At 41.1% G+C, this 16,409-nt stretch overlaps 1 protein-coding gene across 1 annotated transcript in view; it reads right to left on the reverse strand.

Moving 5' to 3' along the window:
- The window catches only part of LOC109468476 (ran GTPase-activating protein 1-like), a 30,508-nt gene extending 14,722 nt beyond the window's left edge, over positions 1–15,786 (reverse strand). Inside the window, exon 1 of the mRNA XM_019766720.1 lies at positions 15,536–15,786. Within this exon, the coding sequence (XP_019622279.1) occupies positions 15,536–15,623 (88 nt within the window). The 5' untranslated portion in view covers positions 15,624–15,786. The remainder of the gene's footprint in view (positions 1–15,535) is intronic.
- Between the last annotated feature and the right edge of the window lie 623 nt (positions 15,787–16,409).

Here is a 16,409-nt window from a genome sequence, read left to right on the forward strand (position 1 = left end):
GCCAACTATCCATTTTAAATAATGCTGAGTATAGAGAGTCCTGGAGAGAACCTTCTAAAGCCGCAATGCGTTACTTGGGACGATGTGCTGTATTTCACCGAGCTCTATCTGAATAGACTTAGGCCTTGTGGCCAACTATCCATTTTAAACAATGCTGAGTATAGAGCGTCCTAGAGGGAACCTTCTAAAGCTGCAATTCTTCATCACTAGTAGACTGGTTTATTGTTTGCAACGCACATACCATTGCAGCCATATATATATGGCTGAATTGGGGCGTGATACACATTACAATTCATCATGAGTGCTTCAACAACTCGACAATAAAAGGTAAAAACACTATTCGTAAGCCTAGAAGTTCTGCAGCTGAACTGCCTGAGGCTGTCCTTTGTTCATAGTTCTCTGCCATGTAGGCTTCCACGTCTAGGGGGCAGCCAACTAGAGAAGTTGGGGGATTTAGCTATAGACATTGCAAAGTTCACACAGAGGTTACGGTGTGTCTTTTTCCTCGCTCACTCCTGGATTCAACCCATTCCTTCTTAGTTCTGAATGTTTTTTTTCAAGTCATTCACCTTTTAATTTATCTTGAAAGATTTACCACAATTGTCGAATGATTGACATAACATAGTAGCCTCTCCCAGCTTCGGAGACGGCTGGAATGAGTAGAAATCGGTCAAATAGAGAGATAACATGCCGAGGGGGTTGGTCCGCTAGAGAGTTCGGGTGCGGCAAAATGTACTCTTCAGCGGACCAACTTCCTCGGCATGTTATCTCTCTATCTTACCGATTTCTACCGATATCTTACCGAGGCTAGATGACTATCACCTCTAAGATGTCAACCCAGGGGCCAGGCTTTAAAGTTTAAAATTATGGCATTGCCTGGGATGACCTCCTAAGACTATAATGGATCAGTGGCTTCTGCAAGAAGAAATTGACCAGGCTATGCAGTCCCCTACAGAGCCGTATCACGCTAACAGCAATCACCACTCATTGCTGTGAATGTGCCAAGGGAAGAATTTCTTGTGAATCACTGGTCATTTCTTTCAACTATATGCATCGATTCTTTAATAAATGTCATGAACCTCTAGTTAAATGGAAAGCCGACCTGTACTGTTTAATCGACACGAGTTATGGAAAACGAATCTGATTTGTTTATATCGGTCTTATCTTTGATTTTACTGTATCTTGTACTGGGCCCCATTGAAAATCAATTCGGCAAAATTGAACTGGGCTACCCAGCTGTCCTGAAGATTAAATAAATAAATTTAAAAAAACGTTATTTCAGAAACACCATGGTGTAAGAAATATATTTTGCACTATCTTTTTAAATCTTGATTGATTCAACCAGGTCAACCGATGCTTGGGAATACATCATAATGGGCCCCCATTGTGCACCCATAAAGGCATCGGCCTATTTTCAGAAAGCTTTCTTTCTTTCCCTTTTAGAAGAGGTCCATGGCCTAAATTTTTCCATTAACCATTAGCGACTGTAAGACATTTTTTAATGTACCTAGGTTCTATTAGTGTGTCCTTTGATTTCCAATTGCCTTTATATATACATGACAAGTCGTTTCAAATCCTATTGCCTTATATATCTGTATTAATTATATTGTAAACGTCTGAACAAAAAGTAAGCACATCTTAAATATCTCATAAGCGAGAGAGATAGTAATGTCCTATCAATAAATTTAGGATCTGAATTTTAATGATCATGTCGCTTAAGTAAGTCATTGCCTCTTATACTATACCTTACAGTGAATTACCTCAATTTGTCCATGCGCTGATGTTGATCCAATTGACGCTGTCTAAGTTGTACATTGAGACATGCTTGTAAAATGCACATTTCCTCTGGACATTACGGCTTCCTGCTAAACTAAAATGAAAATTACCATGAGAATCGACCTGTCTGATCTTGACTTCAAGCTCCAATAGTGACTAGAAAGCATTCAAAGACTCTTATTGTCTTATATACTAAAATAAACGAGAGGTGGGATTATCTATTAAAGCCGTATTTAGGTAAAAAAAATTCACGTAAAATACTGCCGAGGGATTAGACCTCAATAGCCACATTCCCAAGACAATGTAAAGTGATTTTCTGACCCGCAAATAAATTGTACATTCGGGACCTGCAACAAGTTGTGATGATTTCGAAGACAATTACTGGAAGATGACCAGACTATGCATGATACACAAATACCAGCTCAGAAAATAACAAGAAATAGCCATCCTTCAAATACAAGGATTAAGGTGATCAAAAACTATCGTAGATTTTGGGTCAAGTGGGTATGAGAAACAGAATCGAATGCTTTGGCAAAGTCGAGAAATTATATGTCTACTTGCAGTTATTCCAGCTCTACAGAAACAGAATGACTGATCGACTATTTCTGTACGTTTTGAATTCTACAAATTATTTTCAGCTTTCAGCTTCACACCATCACACGCATATACCATGCAGGATCAAACATTCTCACATCATTTGTTAAAGTGTAATTTCCGCTTCGCCTCTTAGGAGATCTGTTTTCGTGTGGCAGGAATCTGGGGCACGCTTGATTCCCTACACTAATGCAGCAGCACTTTGAAGGTCCCCGGAAATTATTACTTTGAACGGTTGTAATTAGATGTTACAGAATTGTGCAGATCCGGTCAAATTAGTGAAAAATGCACCACTGCGTATACAAGATCTGGAAAGCTGGCCAAAATATTACTTGCTAACATTATAGATGAATAAGTATGAAATCAGTAAGATCAATCAATTTTAGTAGGCAACAGGTGAACATTGAATCAGAGATGAAGAGGCAATTTCTAGACATTTTTAATCATTATATATACCACTAGTCACCTCATTTTATCTTTTTTTTTTTTTTAGATATTCCTAGGTAGCATGGTGCTTGTTGGGTAGCATGTAGTATCTTCAGCTCATCCAATTAAATAAATAATTTTGCTTACAAACGTAAATGAATAGTCCTCTGTTTTCCAACGATGGGCCATCAAAATAACAGAAATCTTCACTTAGTCTATTAGTATTTCATAACATTTATATCATATCAAAAATATCTAAAAATGTACTTTGTGATCCCGACTATCCTGGACATGTGTCACTCAAGTTCCCACATTCACATAATGGCCATCCTTCCACGAAGTGTACTCAGTATGCTATATATAACACACACCAGCATAAGCCGTCCTTTTAGCGTAAGTCGACATCTCTCTATAGCGGAGCTGTAATGTCAGCAGACAGGTTTATACATGGTGGGGTTATGGTTGAAGCCTTCATCGGGCAGTATGCTCTGTAACCGAATCAGTTATGAAGTACCAAATGGCTGGATCAGTTGCTTGCAGTACCAAGATAACATCTCAACAGTCACAGCAGATATGCTTCACTGGGTATTTTTAGCTTCGCTTTTGGGTAAACTTACATTTGCCGCATGCGGTGAGGGTTTGATATAGCTTTTAGTTGCAATTTGTCATCGTGCAACATTTGCAAACGCTGCGAGGTTTTCCGGTCTATGCTTACAATTTTTCTGAAGCAAGTACATGTATTTCCATCTACTCAACAGTATCTTCATGCAGAAAGAATCGACTTACGAGTGGGAAATGTGTTTATTCCTGAGTAAAATTTGAATTACCTGCAATTATGGCGACAGTGGTCAACAGATTCTCATTTCTTGCGGACATAAACGTTTCGACATGTATAAAAAAAAATAGGCATGTGATTTTTTTTTTATGTTTTAATGTTCTCAGTGGTTATTACCCACAATGCGTCACAGCATGATTGTACCCACAATGCTTCACGCCTGAATTCGAATTTGGAACTGTTAACCCACTCATTACAAAATACGGCGCACCAGTTCTGTAAGAGGAATATAAAAGAGGTGCTATCATGTACATCTGCGAGCTGAAAAATCATGGCATGATTTTTTTTAACTTTCAGTGACCATAACTCACAATGCTTCAAGCTCTAAAGCGCAGTTCGAAGGAACCGGGTTGCAACAGTTGCAAGGATCCACAAAAAAAGTGTGAGAGGAATATAAAGGAGGTGCCGGATGCTATCATGTACATCTGCGAGCTGTTTTGTAGGCGCGCTGCTGCGGTGGTAATTGGGCCGTGCGTGGGAGGGTATCAAAGCGCCCACATACGTCAATGGCTGCCGGGTTGCAACAGGCGTCACTCCCCGGTCGCTTCCTGCCTCAACCTTTTGATTTGATTTGTTGAAATTGTATAGCCTCTACCAGGCTTGGGGAGGCGGCTGGAAAGAGTAGAAATCGGCCAAATAGAGAGATAAGCATGCCAAGGGAGTTTGCCGCACGGCGAACTGTTCTCTCAACGGACAAACTCCCTTGGCATGCTTATCTCTCTATTTGGCTGATTTCTATTCTTTCCAGCCGCCTCCCCACGCCTGGTAGAGGCTAGAAATTGCAAACTATACAAAACTCGTAGTCCACAGACAGCGGGGGCTGGTGTTGTGGCCCTCAAACAAGACAAGTATAAACAAGACACACATTTAGACCTGAACAATATAAGAACATACAAATTACAATCTAGAATTAGCATAGATTGGAATATATCAACCTGATATGATATCTATCAGTCCATTTACCAGTACTTGGTACAGTTCATGCGGTCCCTAGCCGCCAGAATGTTCTCGTGTCTGGGGCCACATCTCTGGGTCAACCGGTGCTTCTGCTGTGTGAGCAGGCGGGTCTTTAATACACATGTTCTTGGATACACTAATGCTACGGGCCTCTTTGATCCTCTTCAATGTCCCTGAAGTCTGGCAGAAATGCTAGAGAAGAGTCCGAAAGTGTGTATATCAAAGGAGAGGGAAAGATGTGGGAAAAGTGGGCAGATGTCTCCTCTTGAGTGAGCAGAAGCTGAAAGCCATGTCAAGATCACATTTTTACACAGCAGGTCGTGTCACTGGTATGAAAGTATCTCATTCCCTGGTGCGAGTTGAGAGTCCGTTGTTGCAGAGGGCGGGCATATGATAGAAAGGACACAGGCTGAGTTGGTGCTGCTGGAGCAAACATTCGGGAGCGGCAAAATGCTTTCTCCAGCAGACCAACTCTCTTTGCATGCTATCCCTCTATTTGGCCGAATTCTACACTTTCCAGCCGCTTCCCGAAGCCTGGTAGAGGCTAACATTTCCCCCCAACAACCTACGATGACGATGATCATCGTCAACGATAAGGAAACGATTTTCGTTAACGTTTTGATTGTGTTAATTTTCTTCTAGCATTTCTTCTTACATTAGCACTCACTTCTGGCATTGCGGGTCAAATAATATATTATCGTCTGGCTATTTATTTTTTCAATATTCTAACCAGGTAGTTTGAGGTGCAAGAAGAGATGTCAGAGGCATTTTCATTGAAATTAGATCTCTTGCCGTCGGGTCAAAAAGTTCTGATTCTGTCTCTTATCGTGTAGACACCAATACAAATCATGGTGTCAGGGACGGTTTAACCATTATTATCGCTGGGTCAACGCAAGAAGTGATGTCAGGGACATTTTCATTAAAAGTAGATTTTTGCCGTTGGGTCCAATGGTTCTGAGTCTGTCCTAATAAAATGAGATGCTTCACTTTAATAATTGTAGCGTGTAGATACCAATACAAGTCATGCTGTCAGGGACGGTTAAAGCATTATTATTGCTGGATCAATGCAAGAAGTGGTGTCAGGGACATTCTCATTATTCTCACACTCGGGTGCTTATCGCTGGGTTCTGAGTCTGTCCCCAATAAAAGTAGATGACTTGCGTCAACGTTCTAAGAGCGTAGACTTTCCTACAAGTCGTATTATTGGGTCAAATAAGCCATTATGTTGTGACCCACCATTGGTTTTTAATGTTCTGGCCACGTAGGTTGAGTTACAAGAAGGGATGTCAGGGACGTTTTCATTAAAACTCGATCTCTTGCCGACTGGTTAAATGGTTCTGAGTCAGACTCTATAAAAGTAGACACTCAACGTTAATGTTCTGGTCGCATGGATGTCAGGGACACTTTCATTACCACTATTATTAGTGGGTCAAATACTTATGAGTCTCTGTGGGACCATTTGTGTACAGGGCTGTGCGAATGGGGGTTACGTTTTCTACAAACTGTAGTGTCAGGGTTAGTTTTTAGCAGCCTTATTGGTGGATCGAATAGTCCTGAGTCTGTGTTATCATCTGACACATCATCGTTTCACTGAGCTGTCCTAACTGCTTCATGGCAGCTTTCTCGCCATGTGCATGTTGTAGAAAAATAAGGAACAGACATTCATGTCAGGGGCACCTTTCTTAACACTTATATCTTGGTCAATTGTGGTTTTGAGCGGTTTTACTAAAATTTTTCAGACTTTGGTCTAAGACAATGATTAAACATTACACAAGATCTGTAGTTAAAGATACGTTTTGGTTACGTAAGTGTAAAAGTAAATAATAGATTCTAGTAAAACGTTAAAATGTATTCCAACACACTATTTACAGGGATCAAATTTTCAGCGACCACTGTCGCCTTCATCAGGATAATTAATGACCAATCACTTCAAAATGATTACTACCAACACAGATGAACTTTCATGACAAAATAATAGATTCCTTTTCCTGCAAGGTGCAGTGTCAGATCAGAGGCACTTACATTAAAATCATTATCCTCATATCAAATGGTTCTGAGTTTATCTTTTCCTCTATGCCACCTGTGGTTTACCCTAATCCCCTTCTTATATTTCCCATATTCGAAAGGTCGGAAAAGGTCAGAGTAATTAAAGATAAATACTGGGATGATGTAGACGGGATTGCCGCCATACATCATCTAAAGCTCTGAGGAACCGGTAATTCTTGTACTGGGACTGCAGGTGACAAAAGGTTAGGACGGATTGACGTAGGATATCATGTGCTGATCGTTAGGCGTAAGAAAAAATGTTGTGTTTCCTGTTTCAGTCCTGGAAAAAAATAGCGTCGGTAGGTTGGGATTATCTTTTTTTTTTTAGACTTAGGTGATCTCTAGCGATCCAACTTGTACAATACAGTTTAACAAAGTAAAGATTGCATGAGGACACTTTTATTTACATTGTAAAGTTTGAAAAAGTGATTGTACAAGGTTTTATCACTCAGGTGTCAGATCAAGGAGCTAGAAAAGGTCAATCAGCTCGAAAAATTTATGTCCCTTGCAGGGATCCACAAAAAAGGCTAGGGTAGGCAGTTTTTCTAGGGTCGGTCGGGAAACAGGAAACACATTTTTCCTAGGCCTCACTGTTGCTATATTGATGTGGTTTTCAAACTAGTTAAGATCACGATGATTTATTTATGCGCTACGTTTGCCACATGGTGACCAGAAAGTTAATGCGTGGGATGGTTCCGTTAAAAAAAAGAATCAATATTTGTAAGACTACATGAGTCAAAGAAAGCCTTTATTCATACAACCATCTCTCTGTGGAATATATTAGCTGATTTGCGGAAAGCTCATCGGCATTTTGTACTCTCAATGTTCTTTTATCCTTGTTATTTACAATTTGCCCTCGGCAAGGATTTGCAATAAACCTATTATTGCTATTCGTCATATTTTTGTAGACACCAAAAGATCTGCATGGTTGGAGATGACGTCAATACCGACAGAAACCGTTTTCTATCAGGACACACCTTTAGGGCTCGAAATACCTTTTTTCAGGTATGTCCAAAATTGCACATTAGCAAAATTTTTATAAGCATGAACTATTATATTGATTGATATGCGAATAAGTGAAGACAATTTTTTGGAAGTCCAAGAAGAAACAAAAGACAATTATGATGCAATTTAGTCAAGAAGATCCTGTGGTTTCAGAACAGGAGTTTAAGTGTTGTCTGTCATTAGGGCTGGGAGTGTAATTTCCAAGTAATTTTTGCTTCTTTGCCATCAATGCCCCATTCCCCCTCTTACTCTAGGTACAAAATTACACATTCAAAATATTTCAAGTGCAAATTTTGAAAATCATGTGCATTTTGCACATTGCACATGGGTATTTCGAGCCCTGCCACAGTTGGGGCAACATCACTAGAAAGCTTAATAACTCCTGCAATTAAATGTGCAAGGATTTAGTGTAACAAGTCGTTCGGTGTGCCTGCGAAGCTGGTGTGTTACGCCGAATGGCGGTTATACCGGCTATACAGATACAGATACAGATGGTTGGAGATGACGTCTTTACATATAGAAACAGTTTTTTGGACGCACCTTATGCGCGTATCACGGAAATGAATAAAGTATTAACGTTACGCTAATTTCCCCACGGAGACGTCATAAGACCGGAAACGGCACCAGGTGGGTCATTATTCCCCGCTAACGTCATGTTTAGCACATAACGGCCCCGCCGAGTTTGCACAGCTAAAACGCGTTAACATATTAATGCCTGTTATTGCTTGGTAACATATTGCAAGTATACACAGACGTGTTTTTTTTCTGCTCCAACATTTATTCTGCTGGTGGAACACTCTTATTTTCACAATACATCAGACAAACGCATGAATGGCCAACAGGTATACTCATTTTCACCTGGGTGCACCTTTCCCAAGGGCGCTGGATTCGAACTCGGGACCTCTTGGTTCCGAGCCGAACGCTCTGTCGTTACGCCAAACGCCTACGACCCCATGACTTCCTGGAATGTACCTATACAGGTGTCTGCAGTATCATTTCCTGGCACATATGCTCAGGAGGTTACCTTGTGATTTGTTTGTTCAGGGTCACAAAGGGACGCTTTTAGTTTAGAGTAAAGACCCTGTAGGCCGTGGTGTGATTTCAAAGCTGGTGAGTTACGCCGAAGGGCAGTTAAACCGGCTCTACAAGTACAGATACATAGGTTGTAGAAATTTCTGGCAGAACCAGCCAAAAAGTCAAAAATCCAAGAAAGCTTTTTCAGTCACAAAACAGATGAAGTTTGCAGGACACACGCAAGACTCCCGCAAGAATGTCCTCAGTGCGATCGTTTGGCATATGTGTCTAGGCCCCAAGTGAACATTTAAAACCGCCCACCTCTACTGAAGATCAGTAATAATATCAAAGCTTTAAAACCAAACGTCTTTTGAATTTATTTCACGATGGATATTTGACATTTTCCTTTCCTTTGAAATAAGCTATCACATGTTATGGCGATGTTATCTAAGAGCGATCAAAAACACAAACCATATGTTTCAAACACCATTGGCTTCTTCTATAGCACTTTTGATGTATTTGATCCTTTCTCTTCTGACGTACGCTAAACAAATTCTTCTTACCCATAAAAGGGATGACAAAAGGTCAATTGTCTGCAATCTGCAGAGTGCGTCATATATTTGCCCCACAAACGTAAGTTAGATTAAATTGTCATTTACAGGATTATGGCTTTGACGTGAATCATAAGCGTATACTGCCTACTTGTTTGACGAGTGTTGGGAATAAAAATTTTATTGTCTTCTTTGTTTTTGCAGTTGTTTGTGACACATTATGTTGCGTCGTGCTATCGTACATCGGTTATGTATTGCCGATTAAATATTAAATCATCCCTGCCTAAACCACATATAACTTACATGTTAGATGAGTGTTGGGAATAAAAATTTGATAGCTTTCTTTGTTTTTGCAGTTGTTTGTGCCGCTTTATGCTGTGTCGTGCTGCGGCATATCGTTTTGCAGGTTCATCGGTTATGCATAGCCGTTGAAATATTAAATCATCTCCGCCTAAAACACACATGGTGACAGCCTTATCCCAAGGGGAAGAGATGACAAATATCGCTTATTACAATGATAATAACACCTATTACCCTGACTCATTTGTTACCGAGTCGCGTTTGCAGGATATAATTACGTTTTGAAAACGGTGCGCGGTGGATTTGACAGCAACCCTGTTTTATGGAAAGAAAGTCTGGATTTCAAATCTTGGCTCTTGCATGCTTCAAGAAAATGACTTCAGAAGGCCAGAGAATTTAGGTTTAAAGTTGAAGTTATATAGACATTTCTTACAAGACAATATGTACGGTGGAGTGACGCCCACTGAGGCTCATTGGCTTATCCGTCCATCTGTGTGCCAAAAAAAAACATTACAGATTTGGTGCGCCAATTTGCACATTTGCCACCGAGAGCCGTCAGTTTTTTATTACAACACATGACAAGACTTAAGTAAAGACAACAGCTAATGTACTGTGGTAGAGTTAGACTATAGAGTTAGTCTTAGAGGCCCCAGTGTCTTCCGAGACATAAGATTCGTTATTGACACAACAAAAAGTACAGGGACTTTTATATGGTCTTCTACGACTAAAGGTCTAACAAAGTTAAATACATGTATGGATAACTCCATCCTACGTACAAAATATATGTATGTGGCGAATCACATACAGAATATATATCAGTGGTCATGAGGCATTCAGAGTGTTCCAGCAAGTTCGAACAATGGATGAAGATGGCTTCCCCCTTCAGCTATGTGAATATTAGATACACCACCCGATGACTCGGGGATAAAACAGTAAGCACAGGGAAGCTCTGTGATTGAAAACCTGTCTTTATCTCACATAACATCGCGAGTCATAACAATAAAGGGTCGACCTGATTTATACCACATCAGCGGCCCTCAACAACCTTCCCCATTCATGTAAAGACATCAATCACTTGTTCTACAAAATACCGTTTTCAAAAGCTTGGTTATAGTAAGTGGTTGTGGGTTACATCCATTTGTCCATGCCGCAAACATAAAGGGGAGGTATTTTAGATCTTATTGATTCAGAGTACGATCATACAAATATGTTATGTCCTGAAATATTCTTTTAGATGATAACTTTAGCCTGATATTTCTTGGTTTATGGACTTTTGCACATCAGTTTTGTCCATTACGATGACTGAAAATGTTGATCACAATTCGTTTGGCTTTACAAAAATGGCATTTTTGTGTTTCAGGTCTTTTTTGTTGCAAAAGAATAGTTGCAGGAAAGATACTTATGATCGCATTTTCCCATGTGGCTATATAATTATCATAATCATTGGTAAATAAGGGTTCTCTGTTCTCTGAAACCACTATATCATATTCACATTCGTCGAAAAAAAAACACTTTTAATCTTCAATAGCTGCCTCTTCACAAAATCGCCCAAAACGTTTTTGCATGAACATTTCTGCTTAGGGCCACTATATCATATTTGTTTAACGTTTACACACTTTCAAACGTAAAAAGCTCCCTGTAAGGACTATCCCCCGAAACATGCATGGACATTTTCTTCTTAATTTATTCCAAGCTTTAGACAGCATTCAGAAACGGTCAGAATTTATTCCAAGCTTTAGACAGCATTCAGAAACGGTCAGATATGAAGACATGCGTTGGCGTTACGAGCCCTCCAGTGTTACATAACTATTCACGGCCCTGTGCCAAGGGAGATGGCAGGTTACGCCTAAGGCTGGCATCATCGGCTGACTAACATAGATAAACATACTGATAACGCGAAACCCCTGACAATTACAGCTCACATAATCCTAGACGCTCTTATCATTAAGTATGGTAAAAGCCTATTTCGTACACTGTGCCAATCAACGCTACATTTAGATACCAAGGGATACAGTGTGGCAGCTTGTTTCAAATCGGTGTTATATAACCAGCCACCCGTGCTTAAATGCGATGCTAGCTGACTTTGATGCCAAACGGTGGCATTATGCCTTTGCACGAGGTATCAGACAGACTATCTACATCAGGGCGTTGCACCCATTTCTCAACAAAGACGGGGGACATGTATATATTTTACATTTAGGAATGCATCTATAGCAGTGACACCTGTGCTACAGTGCAATGTGAACCTGTCAGAATTGCACTGAGGAAGGTGACAGACGGTCACCGAAACGTCGGCTGAATAAAAGACTTTGTTGTGTAAAAAGAGTCTCTTTACTCAGTGTCTTACCATCCTGATGAAACTATTCACGGATGGAAGACGGGGGACGCCACAGACTTTCTGCAACCAACGACCAACTGAGCCACGTGAGTCATTTACATAACGTGACGGCACAGAAGGGGTGTTTTTTTCTTGAAAATTTGGGGAAGTCACATTTCTTGTGTTGGACATTACAGTTCAAACTTGCGTCGTAATGACTTCCACCAACACAGATGAACTTTCAAGATAAGGTGGTATACTTTAGTATATATATAGAGATAGAGAGAGATGAAATTGCTTCCTGTCGTTTAAGCCAATCCTACAGGGCCAGCAGGAGTAGATGTCCACCTTTACTATTCCCTGCCATTATCTACAATGCACATAGCGGTCCTGAACGGAGAAGATTGTGTCGACGTCTCTTTACCCTCAGGACTGGGTGGATTTTCTTATCGTAACGTATAGGATATGAAGACTGGCATCATGACTGGAAGTGACTATGAATAAAAGATGTAGACATCATCACGGGACCAGTATAAATCGTGCGGCGTGTAGGGTGACGGAGGGTGAAGTTTATATTTATGACTGGCCGCAAGTCTTCGAATTATTCGGTACTAATCTATCCTTCATATCTACGATACTCGATGTCTGGGTGCTCTTTTATTTATAATTAATTAACACAATTTTTCTTCTTATTGTAAGAGATCCCACGTCCATCCCAGTAGTAACCAGAAAGCCAATATCAAATACAAAACCACTCAATATAGGTTCAAAAATTAGTTGCAGCGTTACCCAAGCCAATGGACAAACGCAACTGAACTATACGCCAAAAACCAGTTACTCAAAATGACAAGCAACCATCCAAAATTATATCCAATTGCTGAAGTAACTGCTTTTTGGCGTATCTTATTACCTGGATGCCTAACCTTCATTGACGCAGCTAAACTAACTTACATATAGGATATTCCATGTCCGGTGCTCTTTGACTTCTGATTGACACCTTCTTTCTTCGCATCGCATATTGGAAGAGATGACATCCCGCTAGCAATCAGCAAGCCGGTATTAATGAAAAAACCGCCCATGATAATAAGTCTCATGAGCACCTGCAGTGTAGCTTGCTGAGGACGATACCGCTAACCCGCGGCCCAGCCAATGGACAAACGCAGCCGCAAAAGCAAACGATCGGGATTCGGACCAAATATGGTTCGGCTTTTCGCATGATTTTTTGTTGTTTTTTCTTAAAGGCATCCAATGCAATTTCAGGGCGTAAAAACTGGAAATACTGTTAATAAGGCAACCTGTATGATATTAACACATACTGCCCCACATTTAAAGCAGTATTTCATACTTAAAACAAGCCCCAAGGTTAGTCCTCTATTTTCTGGGTGGTACCCTAAAAATCAGCCATGGGCCCTTCCAGTAACCATTTGCCGTCAGCATTTTGGGAATTTTTGCTCCACGGGTTTGATATACATTAGGATAGTGTGGTTTCAACTCAGTATGTAGATAAGTGACTAGAATATTGGCTTTGAAAAATCCAAGCCCTAAAAACTGCACCGGATGCCTTTAACCTCGATAGCAGTAACAATATATATTGCATAGAGTCCCTGCACAGGTCTAGTGGCTAACAATGCTACCACGGGACTAGAATGTATAATTATGATAATCGGCCCTAAAGGCGTGGGTGTTTCGGCCACCGATTTTTCCTGAGACTGTTGTTTTGTGATCTTTCCGAGGGGCGTTACGCCTAAACCAAAAACACAACATTTTCGTATCATCTGCGATAAAAATAGTAGATCTTAACCAACATAAAGACTTATACATCACAGGTTTTGATGGTATCAAGCTCAGACCAGCCAAACCATGACCATATCAAAGACTTCACCGCACCTATTCATAAGACCCAGGGTAAACCGCGGTGCGCAATGGATGGAACCAATGGCGTTTGCTTCACTGGGCAGTTGAGTCGGGAACATATGAACGGCAGACGATGTGGTCCTTTTCTAAAGGCATCCAGTGCAGTTTTTTAGGGCTTGGAAACGGGATTTTTTTTCAGCCACTTATCTACATACTAAATTGAAACAACACTGTCCCAATATATCGACATTCATGGAGCGAAAATGGCCAAAATTTTGACGAAAAGCGGTTACTGGAAGGACCTGGATAGATTTTTAGGGTAACAACCCAGAAAATAAAGGACCCATCTTGGGGCTTGTTTCTGCAGTCCAAAGTATGAAATACTGATTCAAATGCGCTGTTATGGGTCAAGTATGAGTCAATATCATACAGATTGCCTTGTTCAGAATATTTCCAGTTTTGCCGCCCTGAAATTGCATTTGATGCCTTCAAAAAATTAGATAACTGAGAAACATCATGTGAGGACTGGTTTTATGCGGCGGAAATAGATTGAACCTTTTTTCACTGCTATACAAATAGTGATCTTAAACTCTTGTTTCGCATTTCTGTCGTAAATAATCTTCATATGATCCCTTTTGACACAATTTACGTTCCAAGAAGGCACTGTAGTCCGTGCGTGGGATATGATAAAGTTCTTCATTGCCTAGGCGCTTGCAGGGAGCTAACTCAACCGGGGAAAACGTGCGAATTCAATGATTTGGCATGTTATTTTACGGGGGAAACAATGGTCCAGAATATTAAATACAGGAATCAATCATAATCCTTCAGCGGAAAATATGGATGGTTCTTGAAATTTTATGGTCCTTGTGCTGGCACTTACTGTACTAACACTCGCTCAGTATATATTCCGATGAATGGTCCAAACGGGTTATTTTTTGGCACATTAGTGAAAACAATGGTCCAGAATATTAAATACAGATATCAATCATAATCCTTCAGCGGAAAATATGGATGGTTCTTCTGCTTCCGTCTATGTCCACCGGTGGTACTAAATCTGAAATTTTATGGTCCTTGTACACTGGCACGGTACTAACCCATTTCCAGTATTCGGGCGGAATGGAGCAAACAGGCGTTTGCCCTCAATTGCTGCAATGACAGATCGTGATGTTTTCTGACCAAGCAATGTTTCTTTAACCATCCTTCTGTCAGAAACAAGACGGGAAAGTGAAGAAAACGCAAGCTTTTTTTTCGGGTACATGTTGGTAGATCAGTACAACGCGTACATGCGTCCTCATGCAATCACAGTGATTTGCTGGGGACAAGGCTTGACTTAATCTTGGGGCAAGGGGACTCTACATTGGCCACCTGTATCAATTGGGGTGTAACATAGGGTGGACAATGAATACAGGGAGCATTTAATTCATACAGGTGGCCAATATAAAGTCGCTTTGCCCCACCGAGTCTGCTTGGAGGCAAGGCGCGCCCAGTATGGAAACGCACCTAGCCTCCATAGCATGCCAAAAATTGGGGGTCTTCAGGGTCTTTGAAAGCTTTTTTGTGCTATTTTCTGATTGCATATAGACAACATAGCCGGCCTGGTTGAATTACCCCCGCTAACTGTGCTAATAGAAAAACAGCCAAGACCACCAACCCCCCAGTTCTATAAGCCTGCTACGGAGGCTAATCAGAAAACAGCCGAAGACCACCAAACCCCCAGTTCTATAAGCCTGCTACGTAGGCTAATCAGAAAACAGCCGAAGACCACCAAACCCCCAGTTCTATAAGCCTGCTACGGAGGCTATAAAAACGCACCGCGGTCTAACATGTTGTTTGTATTGGCCGTAATCAGAGCGTACTTACCTTTGTTCACCGGGGCAGCTCGGGCGACGCCGAAAACGTAGCATATGGCCAGCGCCAGGACGCACACACAGATCGCCGACGTCTTCATCTAGTTCTCTTCTCGTCGATTTTAGCGACAGAAATGCGTTGGTACTTTTTTTTTACGGAAATTAAGGGGAAAGAAAAGGTGGACTGCTGGAAAATTGGGATGATTGGCGGTTCGATGGCTGGGACGGGAAAGCGGGAGAGAGTCACGCGCCCTGGCCTTCTCCTCGGGTAATAAAGAGGCTTAATGGAAACCCCGACCGGAGATGAGTGGGCGCGTCCATCTATTACACGCAGGGGTGTCCCTTTTTTCCCCTATGGTTTCTCAGCATAAAATATCATCAGTGGCATCATGTGAAAATGTCTAACGTATCCTTCAATTTGTATGATGCCTCTTTTATTCCATCAAGGAGAGAAATGAAGCGTAAATAATGTTTGTAGAATATTACTACCCCCAAGGATATGGCAGAATGGACCTGTCCAGCCCACGATGTTTATGCTAATGAGCTCTTGACGTAAATGCGGGTGTCCGTGTCAAAGGAGTAACGGATGTATGAAAGGCCCGGCACATAGGGGCGACTGTCAATGGGATGGAAGGACGCTGGAAGGCACAGGGTGCACTAATGGAAACGTACCCTGTTAACGGATGAGCGCGGATGGCTCTTGAAGTTGTGACGTCAGAGCTGACGTCATATCATGGCGCCTGCCGGCAGATATCGTAGTCAAAAAATGATCAAAGCGTCCGAATGTGAGATATTGCTTTCGACACAGTTAAATATTCACGGCATCTGATTTTACTGTTTTAATATCTCTAAAATCAAATTTTAGGTCTAATCACAGTAACATTTTT

This window comes from Branchiostoma belcheri, unplaced genomic scaffold (genome assembly GCF_001625305.1).
Source record: "Branchiostoma belcheri isolate BF01 breed outbred unplaced genomic scaffold, Haploidv18h27 scaffold2, whole genome shotgun sequence".
Taxonomy (NCBI): domain Eukaryota; kingdom Metazoa; phylum Chordata; class Leptocardii; order Amphioxiformes; family Branchiostomatidae; genus Branchiostoma; species Branchiostoma belcheri.